At 49.8% G+C, this 18,213-nt stretch overlaps 1 protein-coding gene across 1 annotated transcript in view; it reads right to left on the minus strand.

Annotated features, from left to right (window-relative positions):
- Nucleotides 1-18,213, minus strand: part of LOC149434919 (uncharacterized) — a 51,348-nt gene that overhangs the window by 12,081 nt on the left and 21,054 nt on the right. The window contains exon 5 of the mRNA XM_089663216.1: nt 6,474-6,532. Within this exon, the coding sequence (XP_089519342.1) occupies nt 6,474-6,532 (59 nt within the window). The remainder of the gene's footprint in view (nt 1-6,473; nt 6,533-18,213) is intronic.

Here is an 18,213-nt window from a genome sequence, read left to right on the forward strand (position 1 = left end):
CAATATGACTACTATACTGCTTCAAATGCTGCTTTATGCGTTGATATAACTTCTTAGACTATCCAGACAGTATGGTCTTCTACTGACTTGGTACCATCCACAGGCAGCTTAACTCTTCAATAAGACAAATAAGTTGAATCCAACACAGTGGATATTTTTTCCAGTCTTCTAAAGGGCAAGACAATGGTGTTGATTTACTCAATGTGAATAGACTTAGTTCTTTGCAGTTGCAGTTGCATTTTGATAGGGCAATAGCTCCACAGCTTAAGAAATGAGGTGAAGCTTCACTTTTGTAAAGAATTTTGGATCACACGCAAGGAAAATTAATAAAAAACAGATTTTTTGTTTGCACGATTGGATGATGGAAGTCATCCTCATCATTCTCTGTGAAGAACTAAAGCTAGGTTCAGGTCATACAGGTGAGACCCAGCACATGCACATTTCCATGTGCCACATGTAGGGCAACTCATTCATTTCAATGGGTTGCCCTGTGTATGAGAAATACACAAAGTCCCTGACCCTTTTTCAAAATCACACCACAGTGAACCATATGGTGCTGCAGCACCATGCAGTTTGGCATGCGCAAAAACACATGCAGTGGGACGCAGTTAACAAAATAATGGTACCGCCATGCGTCTGCTAAGGGACATGTCAGGAAAGCACGTGATTTTGTGCATGTTCCTGACACGCACAAGATGTGAACCATGGCTAGCACTGACTGAGGGAACATGGAAGAAGTGGGGAGGGTCTAGCTAGTACTGAACTAGCTAGCCCTAAAAAGGAGGAAAGGACAGAGGGAGAAACCAAAATCAGATAGCAAACAAGCTGTAGTGGCCCAAAACCTCCACTAGATACCATCATACATTTAAACAATAATAACCCAATGTAGTTCATTACAACACATATAAAAATACAGGTGTACATCCCCTGGCAGAAATTATGAAATTTTGGCACTGATATAAAAAATATAATTGATCATGCCAAAAAACTGTCTTTTATTTAAGGATGGTGATCATATGAAGCTATTTATTATCGCATAGTTGTTTGGGTGATTTCTGATATCATTATGATTTAAAAAGGAGACAAACAGTCCTGATCAGAAGTCTCCACCCCCTGGAATGTTTGGCCTTGGTACAGACACACAAGGTGACACACACGGGTTACAATGCCAATTAGAGGTTAATGTCCCACATCTGTAGCTTTTTAAATTACAATTAGTGTCAGTGTATAAATAGTCAATGAGTTTGTTGGCTCCCACATGGATGCACTGAGCAGGCTAGATACTGAGCCATGGGGATCGGAAAAGAACTGTCAAATGACCTGCATAACAAGGTAATGGAATGTTATGAAGATGGAAAAGGATATAAAAAGATAATCTGGGAGGCTGCCTCCAGATCTTTCTATATGTGTAGTATATAAAGAAAACACTTTGATGTTTTTGTAACGGAACCGGACCCTGACTGCGCTAGGGTATTCAGAACACAGATCCATGGACACCACCGCTGGCTATACAAGACGAAACAGCACCAGACTCGTATTAAAACAGGAAATAGACTGCTTTATTTTAACACAGACTGAAGATATATACACAGGGCGGGGCAATACATTTAGTAACAAGAGATACACAGCAGACACCCCCCCCCCCCCCCACCAAGCCAATACACATAAACACATACATCCCATAATAGTTTGATGGCCAGGAAGACACATTAGAACAATGGGACCACGTGGCAGTAAACAATGAACAACCCCCACACCCCACCTAGACATGTCTACACAATATTAGGACAGACCACTCTGTACCCCTAACAGGCACAGGGTGACTTACACATAATAGGGATATGAGGAGCTGAGACAGGGGTCTCTCCACCTCTTTTCTGGACTTTTTTCCACATTTTCTGGACTTGCCAGCACGTTGCACCCTTCTGGGGAGAGGTCCTTAACCTTTTGCAGCTACTTTTACAGGCTCCTATTTCATTTGAGCCCATCCACTTCTTGTGGGGACTACCTTTTCCAGGCCTCTCCAAATATGCCAGGAAATTATCCTCCCATGTTTTAACAGCAGCCAGGAGAGCCATTCCCATGCATTGGCTTTCTACTACGCCTCTTGCATGATCGGAATTAGTGAAAGTGATAGCAGAGATTAGAAGAATGGAGTACCTCATTGCTTTGCATGCTGATTCTGTCCCCATATTTGAGGCAGTTTGGGAACTGTGGGATCTTTCCTTTACCGATTTGCCTACTCAATTGTCTGAAAATGGTGGCTAGTTCACTGTTATGTACTGACATTATATGTACTTATATATATAAGTTGATTAAATTGTTTTTATATATATATATGTGAAGTTATGTATATGGTTTTTATTTATATATGTACATTTCCAGGGGCGGACTGACAAATCATGGGGCCCCCAGGCACAGGGGCAGACTGACCATTTGGAAACTTGGGCACTGCCCGAGGGCCCGGGGTCAGTAGGGGGCCCCATGAGATGCCCCTGGTACCTTTTTCATAGGCTTTTTTGAGTTTGGGCAAGGACACAGGGGCCCCAAAATCCCCTATTGCCCGGGGGCCCCATGAGTTGTCAGTCCGCCCCTGCCCAGGCAATAGGGGATCATGGGGCCCCTGTGTCCTTGCCCAAACTCAAAAAAGCCTATGAAAAAGGTACCAGCGGCATATCATGGGGCCCCCTACTGACCCCGGGCCCTCGGGCAGTGCCTGAATTTCCAAATGGTCAGTCCGCCCCTGTACATTTCATATTTCTATAATATTTTTTGTATCTTTTGTAATGATATATTTATGATATTGAGAATTATGTATGTATTATTTGATCATATATTTTTTACCTAGTTTTTATTGTTTGTATACCGATTGTATCCCATTCGTTGTCAATGAGGATCTGATAGGCATGAATTGGTGGCGTTTGCTATTAGAAATGAATGGGAATTGAGAGTCCAATCAGATTCGAGGGGTGGAGCGATAAGGGAGTATTTCAGGAAGGGTTTGACTGGAGGAGATTGTCTTTGATATGCCCTGGAGGAGGGGCAAAACGCGTTGATGCATTCTTCGCTCACATCCGGTGAATGGAACGCACGCAGAACGCTGCGTTCCAGGGCCATCTTCACTGCATTTTTCCATGAGAGCTGCCAATTCATTTCTCTGGGGAAATCTTCAGTGTCAGAGATGATTATGATGGTCATATATAATTGCTAAAGGCGGATTTTGTGTTTTAAACATGAGTGCAATTAATGCAATTTTTTGGGAATAAATTGCTTTTGACGATATTACACTATTTTTTTCTTTTTTTATATTGAGAAAAATGTGTGGAAAATCCTTCCATTGGAGCATCTTTCTGAAAGGTGGAGGTCCCTATTGGCAGGATATTGATTATCCAAAAAAGCGTTTTTGACTTTAAACATTTTTGAGAGTCCATTACATTTGGTGGCTGCAATATGTATTGGTTGTCACAGAAGGTGTCAATACACTGAAGTTTCCTTTGCACAAGATTCATCACTATTTCTTTTGGAGCACATTGGATGTGGAATATATTTTTTTGGATTGGGAGTTTATTGATTTGGACCCTAATTTTATTTATATATATTATTAAGGTTTTTTTGCTGTGTTTATATTTATGTTTATTTATATTTATATTAAGTATTTTTGCCCTGTTTTTTTCTTTTTTACATATGCACCTATATGCCTCTCATCGATGAGCCTATTTCTTTGTTCTTTCATTGCTTTGTGACTGTTATTTCATGATTCTATGCACCTCTGTTTGTTGTAAGCATTTTGAAAATCAATAAAAAGTAAATTATAAAAAAAAAGAAAAGATATTCAAAGCCTTGAATATGCCAGTCAGTACTGTTCAATCACTTATTATGAAGTGTAAAATTCGGAGATCTCTTGGTAATAAAGCCAAGGTCAGGTAGACAAAGAAAGATTGCAGCCACAACTGCCAGAAGAATTGTTCGGGATACAAAGAAAACATCACAGGTAACCTCAAGAGAAATACAGGCCGCTCTGGAAAAAAGACTGTGGTTGTTTCGAAGGAGCACAATATTGCAATACTTAAACAAAAATGAGCTGCATGGTCGAGTTGCCAGTAAGAAGCTTTTACTGCACCAATGCCACAAAAAAGCCCGGTTACAATATGCCTAACAACCAGGGGTGTATTTACCGTGAGGCAAATAAGGCGTTTTCTGAGGGCGGCATTTTTCAGGGGGGCGGTGCTGCCCCAACCTCCCACCCCCTGCCCCCCCAGGAGTGACACAGGACACAGAGTGATCTGAGTGATGGGAATGGGAGCTGCCGGCGCTCAGCTCTGCTCATTGTGTGTGCAATGGGGAGGTGGACTGAAGCAGGGTCCATCGGCAGGGGCACCGGAGCTGACACCGCAACAGCTACACTGATCCACAGCTCTGTCCCCGGCTGGCTCCCAGCAGAGCACACTGAAGCCACCTCCCTCTCCTCCACTGTCTACATGTACATGGGAGGAGGAGGAGAAACACCATGTGCATGTCTGTGCTGATCTGAGGTTTGTACCAATTTTCTTACATTGTTCCTGGGCAGAGGAGGGGGACAGAGTGACCGGAAAGGGGCAAGTTAAACAAATTAGTGTTTAGGGGGTTAAGAGGATATGTGTTGGGGGGGGGCACTTTGGGAGGGGAGAGGATCTATGCTAGAAGTTGGTTTTGGATTTGAAATCTGACCCCATTCAAGAGCACAAGCCCTCTCCCCTCCCAAAGCGCCCCCCAGCACATATCCAACCCCCCCCCCCACCTCCCTACTAGCAGAAGTGGAGGGAGAGTCTGTACTGAGAGAGGGGGGGATCTATACTTAGAGGGGAATGAGGTCTGTACTGTGGGAGGACTATACCTTGTGGGGAGGGGGGTCTATACTTGGTGGAGAGGGGGTCTGTACTGAGGGGGGGTCTACAGTATACTTGGAGGAGCGTATTTACTGCAAGGTGGCATTTTTCAGGGGGGGGGGTGGTACTACTGGGGCAGGGAAGTGGGGGGGGGGTGGCAGCGGTGGTCGATTTTTTGTTGCCTTGGGCAGCACAAAACCTAAATAAACGACTGCCAACAACACCTTGGAATGCCTCAAAGAGCTTTTTTGTGACATTGGCGCAGTAAAGGCTTTTTTTGGCAACTCAACCATGCAGCTCATTTTTGATCAAGTATCATTGTATTGTTCTCCTTCAAAACAACCAGGTCTTTTTTGCAGAGCAGCCTGTATTTATCCTGAAGTTGCCTGTGGGCATTTCTTTGTACCCCAAACAATTCACGCTAAGCACATTAAGGGGACTGCAATTTTTTTATAAATAGATTCCTCAGACAACACCAATGGTATTACACTAGTTTCCTGCTAGGAAAATGGGAATTTCAAGTTTTTCTGAAAATCCACTTTTATTGAAACTTATGCAGGCCATAGATGGGTCAAATTTTTTAGGCCGCAAAAAAATCGGCCGATTTTTGCACCGTTAATGGGTTAATTGATTGGCCGTTTTTTCTGGATTTTGTCAGATTTTTTTGATCGGTAAAGTTGGAACAAATCGGCCAATATTCACGGCAATGATGGGCAAATTGACCAATCTTTTTACCGATAAAAAATCTGCGCATGAGCCTGCAAGAAAAAGAAGAAGAAGAAAAAGAAGAAGAAGAGAAAGAAGAAGAAGAGAAAGAAGAGGGAGAGGAAGAAGTAGAGGAAGAGGAAGAAGTAGAGGAAGAAGAAGAGAAAGAAGAGGAAGAGGAAGAAGTAGAGGAAGAGGAAGAAGTAGAGGAAGAAGAAGAGAAAGAAGAGGAAGAAGAAGAAGAGAGAGGAAGAGAAGAGAAAGAGGAAGAAAAAGAGGAAGAAGACGAGAAAGAGGAAGAAGAAGAAGAGAAAGAAGAAGAAGAAGAGAAAGAAGAAGAAGAGGAGAGAGAAGAAGAAGAGAAAGAAGAAGAAGAGGAGAGAGAAGAAGAGGAGAGAGAAGAGGAAGAGAGAGAAGAAGAAGAGGAGAGAGAAGAGGAAGAGAGAGAAGAAGAAGAAGAAGAAGAGAGAAGAAGAAGAGAAAGAAGAAGAAGGAGAAGAAGAGGAAGAAGAGGAAGAGAAAGAAGAGAAAGAAGAATTCCAGCCCGCTATTATATTTGACATTAAAAAGTATTGCGGTTGCAACAATGTATCTATTTGTATCCAAAAAAATTAATAATCTGTATCCGAAATGGATACAAATAGATACAATGTTGCAACCGCAATACTTTTTATTAATGTCAATTATAATAGCAGGGCTCTCTGCAGGGACAGAAATTAAATGCTGGCCGTAGACGGGAAGAAAATCGGCCGATTTTTTTTACTGTTGGTTGTAACGTCAGCCTATTGAACGACCGAGTTTTCGTTTTTTTGTTAAAAAACTGGCAGGTTTTCTCCCCGTCTATGGCCTGCATTACTGTAAGCCTGTAATAATTATCTGTATTTCATCAATGCAAAAACACACCTGATTTCCTGAATGATGACATCTTTATAACCAGGAATTAATTGATAGACTGAATTCATCTACAGAGATAAGCAAATTAGGGAATTTACAGAGAGAGCATATAACAGCCATAAACCGTAAAAATCTGTCTTCTGCATTTTGTTGCCGTAATATAAAAGCCAAAGAAACTCATAAATAATAAAATACTCAGATGTTGTGATGGGAATCCTGATTGTCAGTCTGCCTGACTATTATAAATTAGATCTAAACCCAACCAATAAAATCTCATTAAAGGTTCAACCACTTCAACATCGGTATGTTAAACCCACTTCCTGCCCAGACCCTTTTTCAGTTTTCAACGCTGAGACACTTATAATGACAATTACCCACTTCCCAACCGGCCTATAGCAGAAATACTGCTACAGGGCGGCACGGGTGCGCAAAATCACATATATACAGGGCCGTGGATAAGGGGGTACCACCAGTCCTCCGGTATGGGGACCAGACCAGCCAGGGGGGGCCCAGGCAGCTGGGTGAATCGAATGTGGGCAGGGAGGGTGATGGATGGGCCCCTCCCCCACACCCAAAACTGCCACCCCTGCAGTGCTGGCTGCTTCCCTCTTCTTCTTCCCACTGGCAGCTACAATCACACAATAAGATCCTTCAGGATGGAGAGTGGGGGAAGGGTCCAGTAAATACATCACATTTACCAGCCTCTTCCTTTCCTGAATGAACATAATGAGTGATTGGTACTGTTCACTCACTGTGTCCATTCATAACTGAAGCATAGTAAACTGTGTTTTTTTTGGGGGGGAGGGGACCCAGTCAGGTTGACTTAATGGGGCCCCATGGTTTCTAACAGCAGCCCTGCATATATATATATACGTGATTTTGCATTTCTGGGAAGGTGGCGTGCAGTCGCGGGAGCAGCTGTCAATCATTGGGTCCCGGCCGGTGATTACTAACTGGCGCCCGGTGATTGCCGAGCATCTCCGACGGGGAGAAGAACCGTTTTTAAACAAAACAGTTCTCCTCCCTGTCAACTCGTGCGCACTGCTTTGGATGGCTGTGCACACTATAAGTGACTGATCACTGCCATTACTAGTAAAACAAAAAAATTTAAATAAAAATCCCAGTATATATACCGCCATTCGTACACACTATAACTAGAGATGAGCGAAGAAATGAAAAATTCGATTCGACTGATTCGGCGAATTCGTGGACAATATTCGATTCGAGTCGAATAAATTCGCTGTGAATTTAACTTAAAAAAGGGTGTTTCTAGGCTTCAGAGAGACTTAATATTAGTGCAGAACACTGTACCTTTAATTTAAATGCCCTTGGAGTCTGCTGGGGAAGAGAAATAATACTGTCTGTCAGTATGACATGCAGATGAGTGCCGTCGATCTTAGAATCACTGCACACTTCACTCCTTTGGCCAGTCACGGGGCCAAAACCAGTGTTTGGAGCCACAGTGTGGCGGTGGAGGCAGCAGCAATGGGAGGCCATACAGCAACCTATGACAAAATGGAAAGCAGCAGGAGCGTGAGGAGACCTGAAAGTGGCACATGGCAGAGTGGGAGCAATGGGAGGCGGTACAGGGACCCAGGTCACACTGTGGGCCCAGCAGCAGCGTGACCAGGCGGTACGGGGGCCCATGGCCGATATGGGGCTTGGTGGCACCTATGGAAGGCCTGTAATCTGCCAGCAACCTATGACAAAATGGACAACCGCAGGAGTGTGAGGAGATTTCAAAGTGGCACATGGCAGAGTGGAAGCAATGGGAGGCCGTACAGGGACCCAGGTCACACTGTGGGACCAGCATCAGCGTGAACAGGCGGTACGGGGGCCCATGGCCGATTTGACCTCATTCATCCCATAGTCCTGCCGACTCACGAATAGCGTGGCCTCCTCAAAGGGCCTGAGCAAGCGCAGGTGTCACACATGAGCTGACAATGGCTGACATCTAAGTTACACAGGGAGTACCTTTATCCGCTTTTAACATCAGGAAATCTGTGATGGCCTTTAGCTGTTCGTAAAGGCGGTCTAACATATGTAGGGTTGAATTACACCTTGTTGCAACGTCACAGCATGAGGAGTCGGTACGGGGGCCCATGGCAGATTACATGTCTGGCAGCAGCAATGGGAGGCCCGTAATCTGCCAGCACCCTATGTCAAAAAATTTAACACACCAGCAGTGTGAAGAGACCTGAAAGTGGCACATGGCAGCAGAGTGTGGCGATGGAGACAGCAGCAATGGGAGGCCGTACAGGGACCCATGACAGACTCTAGACTTGGCAGCAGCATGAGGAGGCGGTATATAGGGGCCCATGGCAGATTAGGGGCCTGGCAGCAGCTATGTGAGGCCCGTAATCTGCCTGCACCCTATGTCAAAAAATTTAACACACCAGCAGTGTGAAGAGACCTGAAAGTGGCACATGGCAGCAGAGTGTGGCGATGGAGACAGCAGCAATGGGAGGCCGTACAGGGACCCATGAGAGACTCTGGACTTGGCAGCAGCATGAGGAGGCGGTATATAGGGGCCCATGGCAGATTAGGGGCCTGGCAGCAGCTATGTGAGGCCCGTAATCTGCCTGCACCCTATGTCAAAAAATTTAACACACCAGCAGTGTGAAGAGACCTGAAAGTGGCACATGGCAGCAGAGTGTGGCGATGGAGACAGCAGCAATGGGAGGCCGTACAGGGACCCATGAGAGACTCTAGACTTGGCAGCAGCATGAGGAGGCGGTATATAGGGGCCCATGGCAGATTAGGGGCCTGGCAGCAGCTATGTGAGGCCCGTAATCTGCCTGCACCCTATGTCAAAAAATTTAACACACCAGCAGTGTGAAGAGACCTGAAAGTGGCACATGGCAGCAGAGTGTGGCGATGGAGACAGCAGCAATGGGAGGCCGTACAGGGACCCATGAGAGACTCTAGACTTGGCAGCAGCATGAGGAGGCGGTATATAGGGGCCCATGGCAGATTAGGGGCCTGGCAGCAGCTATGTGAGGCCCGTAATCTGCCTGCACCCTATGTCAAAAAATTAAACACACCAGCAGTGTGAAGAGACCTGAAAGTGGCACATGGCAGAGTGTGGCGATGGAGACAGCAGCAATGGGAGGCCGTACAGGGACCCATGACAGACTCTAGACTTGGCAGCAGCATGAGGAGGCGGTATATAGGGGCCCATGGCAGATTAGGGGCCTGGCAGCAGCTATGTGAGGCCCGTAATCTGCCTGCACCCTATGTCAAAAAATTTAACACACCAGCAGTGTGAAGAGACCTGAAAGTGGCACATGGCAGCAGAGTGTGGCGATGGAGACAGCAGCAATGGGAGGCCGTACAGGGACCCATGAGAGACTCTAGACTTGGCAGCAGCATGAGGAGGCGGTATATAGGGGCCCATGGCAGATTAGGGGCCTGGCAGCAGCTATGTGAGGCCCGTAATCTGCCTGCACCCTATGTCAAAAAATTTAACACACCAGCAGTGTGAAGAGACCTGAAAGTGGCACATGGCAGCAGAGTGTGGCGATGGAGACAGCAGCAATGGGAGGCCGTACAGGGACCCATGAGAGACTCTAGACTTGGCAGCAGCATGAGGAGGCGGTATATAGGGGCCCATGGCAGATTAGGGGCCTGGCAGCAGCTATGTGAGGCCCGTAATCTGCCTGCACCCTATGTCAAAAAATTTAACACACCAGCAGTGTGAAGAGACCTGAAAGTGGCACATGGCAGCAGAGTGTGGCGATGGAGACAGCAGCAATGGGAGGCCGTACAGGGACCCATGAGAGACTCTGGACTTGGCAGCAGCATGAGGAGGCGGTATATAGGGGCCCATGGCAGATTAGGGGCCTGGCAGCAGCTATGTGAGGCCCGTAATCTGCCTGCACCCTATGTCAAAAAATTAAACACACCAGCAGTGTGAAGAGACCTGAAAGTGGCACATGGCAGAGTGTGGCGATGGAGACAGCAGCAATGGGAGGCCGTACAGGGACCCATGACAGACTCTAGACTTGGCAGCAGCATGAGGAGGCGGTATATAGGGGCCCATGGCAGATTAGGGGCCTGGCAGCAGCTATGTGAGGCCCGTAATCTGCCTGCACCCTATGTCAAAAAATTTAACACACCAGCAGTGTGAAGAGACCTGAAAGTGGCACATGGCAGCAGAGTGTGGCGATGGAGACAGCAGCAATGGGAGGCCGTACAGGGACCCATGAGAGACTCTGGACTTGGCAGCAGCATGAGGAGGCGGTATATAGGGGCCCATGGCAGATTAGGGGCCTGGCAGCAGCTATGTGAGGCCCGTAATCTGCCTGCACCCTATGTCAAAAAATTTAACACACCAGCAGTGTGAAGAGACCTGAAAGTGGCACATGGCAGCAGAGTGTGGCGATGGAGACAGCAGCAATGGGAGGCCGTACAGGGACCCATGAGAGACTCTGGACTTGGCAGCAGCATGAGGAGGCGGTATATAGGGGCCCATGGCAGATTAGGGGCCTGGCAGCAGCTATGTGAGGCCCGTAATCTGCCTGCACCCTATGTCAAAAAATTTAACACACCAGCAGTGTGAAGAGACCTGAAAGTGGCACATGGCAGAGTGTGGCGATGGAGACAGCAGCAATGGGAGGCCGTACAGGGACCCATGACAGACTCTAGACTTGGCAGCAGCATGAGGAGGCGGTATATAGGGGCCCATGGCAGATTAGGGGCCTGGCAGCAGCTATGTGAGGCCCGTAATCTGCCTGCACCCTATGTCAAAAAATTTAACACACCAGCAGTGTGAAGAGACCTGAAAGTGGCACATGGCAGCAGAGTGTGGCGATGGAGACAGCAGCAATGGGAGGCCGTACAGGGACCCATGAGAGACTATGGACTTGGCAGCAGCATGAGGAGGCGGTATATAGGGGCCCATGGCAGATTAAGGGCCTGGCAGCAGCTATGTGAGGCCCGTAATCTGCCTGCACCCTATGTCAAAAAATTTAACACACCAGCAGTGTGAAGAGACCTGAAAGTGGCACATGGCAGCAGAGTGTGGCGATGGAGACAGCAGCAATGGGAGGCCGTACAGGGACCCATGAGAGACTCTGGACTTGGCAGCAGCATGAGGAGGCGGTATATAGGGGCCCATGGCAGATTAGGGGCCTGGCAGCAGCTATGTGAGGCCCGTAATCTGCCTGCACCCTATGTCAAAAAATTTAACACACCAGCAGTGTGAAGAGACCTGAAAGTGGCACATGGCAGCAGAGTGTGGCGATGGAGACAGCAGCAATGGGAGGCCGTACAGGGACCCATGAGAGACTCTGGACTTGGCAGCAGCATGAGGAGGCGGTATATAGGGGCCCATGGCAGATTAGGGGCCTGGCAGCAGCTATGTGAGGCCCGTAATCTGCCTGCACCCTATGTCAAAAAATTTAACACACCAGCAGTGTGAAGAGACCTGAAAGTGGCACATGGCAGCAGAGTGTGGCGATGGAGACAGCAGCAATGGGAGGCCGTACAGGGACCCATGTGAGACTCTAGACTTGGCAGCAGCATGAGGAGGCGGTATATAGGGGCCCATGGCAGATTAGGGGCCTGGCAGCAGCTATGTGAGGCCCGTAATCTGCCTGCACCCTATGTCAAAAAATTTAACACACCAGCAGTGTGAAGAGACCTGAAAGTGGCACATGGCAGAGTGTGGCGATGGAGACAGCAGCAATGGGAGGCCGTACAGGGACCCATGACAGACTCTAGACTTGGCAGCAGCATGAGGAGGCGGTATATAGGGGCCCATGGCAGATTAGGGGCCTGGCAGCAGCTATGTGAGGCCCGTAATCTGCCTGCACCCTATGTCAAAAAATTAAACACACCAGCAGTGTGAAGAGACCTGAAAGTGGCACATGGCAGAGTGTGGCGATGGAGACAGCAGCAATGGGAGGCCGTACAGGGACCCATGACAGACTCTAGACTTGGCAGCAGCATGAGGAGGCGGTATATAGGGGCCCATGGCAGATTAGGGGCCTGGCAGCAGCTATGTGAGGCCCGTAATCTGCCTGCACCCTATGTCAAAAAATTTAACACACCAGCAGTGTGAAGAGACCTGAAAGTGGCACATGGCAGCAGAGTGTGGCGATGGAGACAGCAGCAATGGGAGGCCGTACAGGGACCCATGAGAGACTCTAGACTTGGCAGCAGCATGAGGAGGCGGTATATAGGGGCCCATGGCAGATTAGGGGCCTGGCAGCAGCTATGTGAGGCCCGTAATCTGCCTGCACCCTATGTCAAAAAATTTAACACACCAGCAGTGTGAAGAGACCTGAAAGTGGCACATGGCAGCAGAGTGTGGCGATGGAGACAGCAGCAATGGGAGGCCGTACAGGGACCCATGAGAGACTCTAGACTTGGCAGCAGCATGAGGAGGCGGTATATAGGGGCCCATGGCAGATTAGGGGCCTGGCAGCAGCTATGTGAGGCCCGTAATCTGCCTGCACCCTATGTCAAAAAATTTAACACACCAGCAGTGTGAAGAGACCTGAAAGTGGCACATGGCAGCAGAGTGTGGCGATGGAGACAGCAGCAATGGGAGGCCGTACAGGGACCCATGAGAGACTCTAGACTTGGCAGCAGCATGAGGAGGCGGTATATAGGGGCCCATGGCAGATTAGGGGCCTGGCAGCAGCTATGTGAGGCCCGTAATCTGCCTGCACCCTATGTCAAAAAATTTAACACACCAGCAGTGTGAAGAGACCTGAAAGTGGCACATGGCAGCAGAGTGTGGCGATGGAGACAGCAGCAATGGGAGGCCGTACAGGGACCCATGAGAGACTCTGGACTTGGCAGCAGCATGAGGAGGCGGTATATAGGGGCCCATGGCAGATTAGGGGCCTGGCAGCAGCTATGTGAGGCCCGTAATCTGCCTGCACCCTATGTCAAAAAATTAAACACACCAGCAGTGTGAAGAGACCTGAAAGTGGCACATGGCAGCAGAGTGTGGCGATGGAGACAGCAGCAATGGGAGGCCGTACAGGGACCCATGACAGACTCTAGACTTGGCAGCAGCATGAGGAGGCGGTATATAGGGGCCCATGGCAGATTAGGGGCCTGGCAGCAGCTATGTGAGGCCCGTAATCTGCCTGCACCCTATGTCAAAAAATTTAACACACCAGCAGTGTGAAGAGACCTGAAAGTGGCACATGGCAGCAGAGTGTGGCGATGGAGACAGCAGCAATGGGAGGCCGTACAGGGACCCATGAGAGACTCTGGACTTGGCAGCAGCATGAGGAGGCGGTATATAGGGGCCCATGGCAGATTAGGGGCCTGGCAGCAGCTATGTGAGGCCCGTAATCTGCCTGCACCCTATGTCAAAAAATTTAACACACCAGCAGTGTGAAGAGACCTGAAAGTGGCACATGGCAGCAGAGTGTGGCGATGGAGACAGCAGCAATGGGAGGCCGTACAGGGACCCATGAGAGACTCTAGACTTGGCAGCAGCATGAGGAGGCGGTATATAGGGGCCCATGGCAGATTAGGGGCCTGGCAGCAGCTATGTGAGGCCCGTAATCTGCCTGCACCCTATGTCAAAAAATTTAACACACCAGCAGTGTGAAGAGACCTGAAAGTGGCACATGGCAGCAGAGTGTGGCGATGGAGACAGCAGCAATGGGAGGCCGTACAGGGACCCATGAGAGACTCTAGACTTGGCAGCAGCATGAGGAGGCGGTATATAGGGGCCCATGGCAGATTAGGGGCCTGGCAGCAGCTATGTGAGGCCCGTAATCTGCCTGCACCCTATGTCAAAAAATTAAACACACCAGCAGTGTGAAGAGACCTGAAAGTGGCACATGGCAGAGTGTGGCGATGGAGACAGCAGCAATGGGAGGCCGTACAGGGACCCATGACAGACTCTAGACTTGGCAGCAGCATGAGGAGGCGGTATATAGGGGCCCATGGCAGATTAGGGGCCTGGCAGCAGCTATGTGAGGCCCGTAATCTGCCTGCACCCTATGTCAAAAAATTTAACACACCAGCAGTGTGAAGAGACCTGAAAGTGGCACATGGCAGCAGAGTGTGGCGATGGAGACAGCAGCAATGGGAGGCCGTACAGGGACCCATGAGAGACTCTAGACTTGGCAGCAGCATGAGGAGGCGGTATATAGGGGCCCATGGCAGATTAGGGGCCTGGCAGCAGCTATGTGAGGCCCGTAATCTGCCTGCACCCTATGTCAAAAAATTTAACACACCAGCAGTGTGAAGAGACCTGAAAGTGGCACATGGCAGCAGAGTGTGGCGATGGAGACAGCAGCAATGGGAGGCCGTACAGGGACCCATGAGAGACTCTGGACTTGGCAGCAGCATGAGGAGGCGGTATATAGGGGCCCATGGCAGATTAGGGGCCTGGCAGCAGCTATGTGAGGCCCGTAATCTGCCTGCACCCTATGTCAAAAAATTTAACACACCAGCAGTGTGAAGAGACCTGAAAGTGGCACATGGCAGCAGAGTGTGGCGATGGAGACAGCAGCAATGGGAGGCCGTACAGGGACCCATGAGAGACTCTGGACCTAGCAGCAGCATGAGGAGGCGGTATATAGGGGCCCATGGCAGATTAGGGGCCTGGCAGCAGCTATGTGAGGCCCGTAATCTGCCTGCACCCTATGTCAAAAAATTTAACACACCAGCAGTGTGAAGAGACCTGAAAGTGGCACATGGCAGCAGAGTGTGGCGATGGAGACAGCAGCAATGGGAGGCCGTACAGGGACCCATGAGAGACTCTGGACTTGGCAGCAGCATGAGGAGGCGGTATATAGGGGCCCATGGCAGATTAGGGGCCTGGCAGCAGCTATGTGAGGCCCGTAATCTGCCTGCACCCTATGTCAAAAAATTTAACACACCAGCAGTGTGAAGAGACCTGAAAGTGGCACATGGCAGCAGAGTGTGGCGATGGAGACAGCAGCAATGGGAGGCCGTACAGGGACCCATGAGAGACTCTGGACTTGGCAGCAGCATGAGGAGGCGGTATATAGGGGCCCATGGCAGATTAGGGGCCTGGCAGCAGCTATGTGAGGCCCGTAATCTGCCTGCACCCTATGTCAAAAAATTTAACACACCAGCAGTGTGAAGAGACCTGAAAGTGGCACATGGCAGCAGAGTGTGGCGATGGAGACAGCAGCAATGGGAGGCCGTACAGGGACCCATGAGAGACTCTGGACTTGGCAGCAGCATGAGGAGGCGGTATATAGGGGCCCATGGCAGATTAGGGGCCTGGCAGCAGCTATGTGAGGCCCGTAATCTGCCTGCACCCTATGTCAAAAAATTTAACACACCAGCAGTGTGAAGAGACCTGAAAGTGGCACATGGCAGCAGAGTGTGGCGATGGAGACAGCAGCAATGGGAGGCCGTACAGGGACCCATGAGAGACTCTGGACCTAGCAGCAGCATGAGGAGGCGGTATATAGGGGCCTATGGCAGATTAGGGGCCTGGCAGCAGCTATAGGAGGCCCGTAATCTGCCAGCACCCTATGTCAAAAAATTAAACACACCAGCAGTGTGAGGAGACCTGAAAGTGGCACATGTTTGAGGCATGATTCATGGCGGATTTAGTCAGTTGTGTCAGGAACTGGTGGTTTGAAATCCAGACTAATCCACGCCTGATTCATTTTCACAAACGTGAGTCTCTCCACACTTTGGGTGGACAGTCGTGTCCTCCGCGGAGTTACAATACCTCCTGCCGCACTAAACACGCGCTCCGATGCCACGCTACTGGCCGGGCATGACAGCCTTTCAAGGGCAAATTCAGCTAGTTGGGGCCAAAGGTCAAGTTTCGTTGCCCAGTAGTCAAGGGGATTGTCTACCTCGGTTGGCAGGGTGCTGTCCAAGCCTGTTGTTTGAGCTCCTGCTCCAGGTCCACCTGATGCTGCTGCTGCTGCTGCGGCTGGTTAGTAGTTTCCTCACTGCGCTGGTGAAGAAAGCTACTCATCATCGACTGCAGACTGAGGCAGCCACTGCTGGTGGAGCTGCCACTGCTCCTACCACCCCACCCCTCCCCTGCTGCCATGCCAGCGGAACGCGAGCGCACAGGGCCCACAGTGTCTGAGGATGGACGTTGGCGCACAAAGGCAGAGACCAACTGACTACATAGGTGGTTTTTATAGTACGTAATTTTGGCCTCCCTCTCAGCAGGTGTGAAAAAGGCCACCATTTTGGACCGGTAGCGAGGGTCCAACAAGGTGGACAGCCAAAAGTCATTCCTCTGTCTGATGGTTATTATTCGGCTGTCGCTACGCAAGCAACCGAGCATGCTATGGGCCATTTGTGCCAAGGAATGCGAGGGACTCCCTGCCTCCATCTCCACAGCATACTGCCACGGTGCGTCTGGGTCCTCTGTCTCCTCCTCCTCCTCCTCTACCAGATGCTCCTGCTCCTCCACTCCTGTCCGCTGAGTGGAAAAACCACCCATTTCACTCAATAATTCCTGAGCACAAATGTCCTCCTCTACCTCCTCCTCTTCTTCCTGTCCTGCCCCCACAGGGGTCATGTGGCGTTGAGATCTGTGCGCCACGTCTACCGCACCCTGACCAGCCATTGTTAACAGCATTTGTTCCAGGACGTGCAACAGAGGAATGACGTCGTTCATCCCATAGTCCTGCCGACTCACGAATAGCGTGGCCTCCTCAAAGGGCCTGAGCAAGCGGCAGGTGTCACGCATGAGCTGCCAATGGCTGACATCTAAGTTACACAGGGGAGTACCTTTATCCGCTTGTAACATCAGGAAATCGGTGATGGCCTTTCGCTGCTCGTAAAGGCGGTCTAACATGTGTAGGGTTGAATTCCACCTTGTTGCAACGTCGCAGATCAGGCGATGCTGTGGAATTCCGTTCTGCCGCTGCAGCTCAATGAGGGTGTTCTTTGCGGTGTAGGAATGGCTGAAATGCATGCACAGTTTACGTGACATTTTAAGGATGTCTTGCAGTGGGATGGTGGATTTTAGGAACCGCTTGACAACCAGATTGAACACGTGAGCCATGCATGGCGCATGGCACAACCTTCCTTGACGCAGAGCAGACACCATGTTCTTTCCGTTGTCAGTCAACATGGTTCCGATTTTTAGTTTGCGCGGAGACAGCCATCTGTCGATTTCTCTGTTCATTACACTCAGCAGTTCCTCCCCTGTGTGACTACGTTCGCCAAGGCATACCAGGTGCAGCACAGCGTGACACCGTTGCGCCCTGCACATGTGATATGCCGGTCGGGTAATGGGACTTGGCACGGGGGTGGCGGCTGAGGACACGGCGGAAAAAGAGGTGGTAGAGGCGGACATGCTTGCTGGACCAAGGACGTGCAAACGTGGAGGCAAAAGCGTCGTGACCTGTCCAAGTTGCTGGTGCGGCTGTGCCGGCACCACGTTCACCCAGTGGGCCGTAAATGACATGTACTGTCCCTGACCGTAGTTACAGCTCCACACGTCGGCGCTGCCGTGCACTTTGGCAGAGACCGACATGCTCAAAGACTGGCCCACCATCTCTTCTACATGTGAATGCAGGGCTGGCACTGCCTTTTGGGCAAAGAAATGACGGCTTGGCACTCTCCACCGCGGCGCGGCACAAGCCATCATTTCTCGGAAAGGTGCTGAGTCCACCAGTTGGAAAGGGAGGGACTGCAGCACCAGCAACTTGGACAGGAGGACGTTCAGCTTTTGCACCGTCGGGTGCGTGCTCGCAAACTGTTGTCTCTTGGATACGGATTCCAAGAAAGACTGTTGACGGAATCCGAGAAGAGGAGTAGC

This window comes from Staurois parvus, unplaced genomic scaffold, assembly GCF_062004578.1.
Source record: "Staurois parvus isolate SC_StPar_1 unplaced genomic scaffold, SC_StPar_1.0 ptg001642l, whole genome shotgun sequence".
Lineage (NCBI taxonomy): Eukaryota > Metazoa > Chordata > Amphibia > Anura > Ranidae > Staurois > Staurois parvus.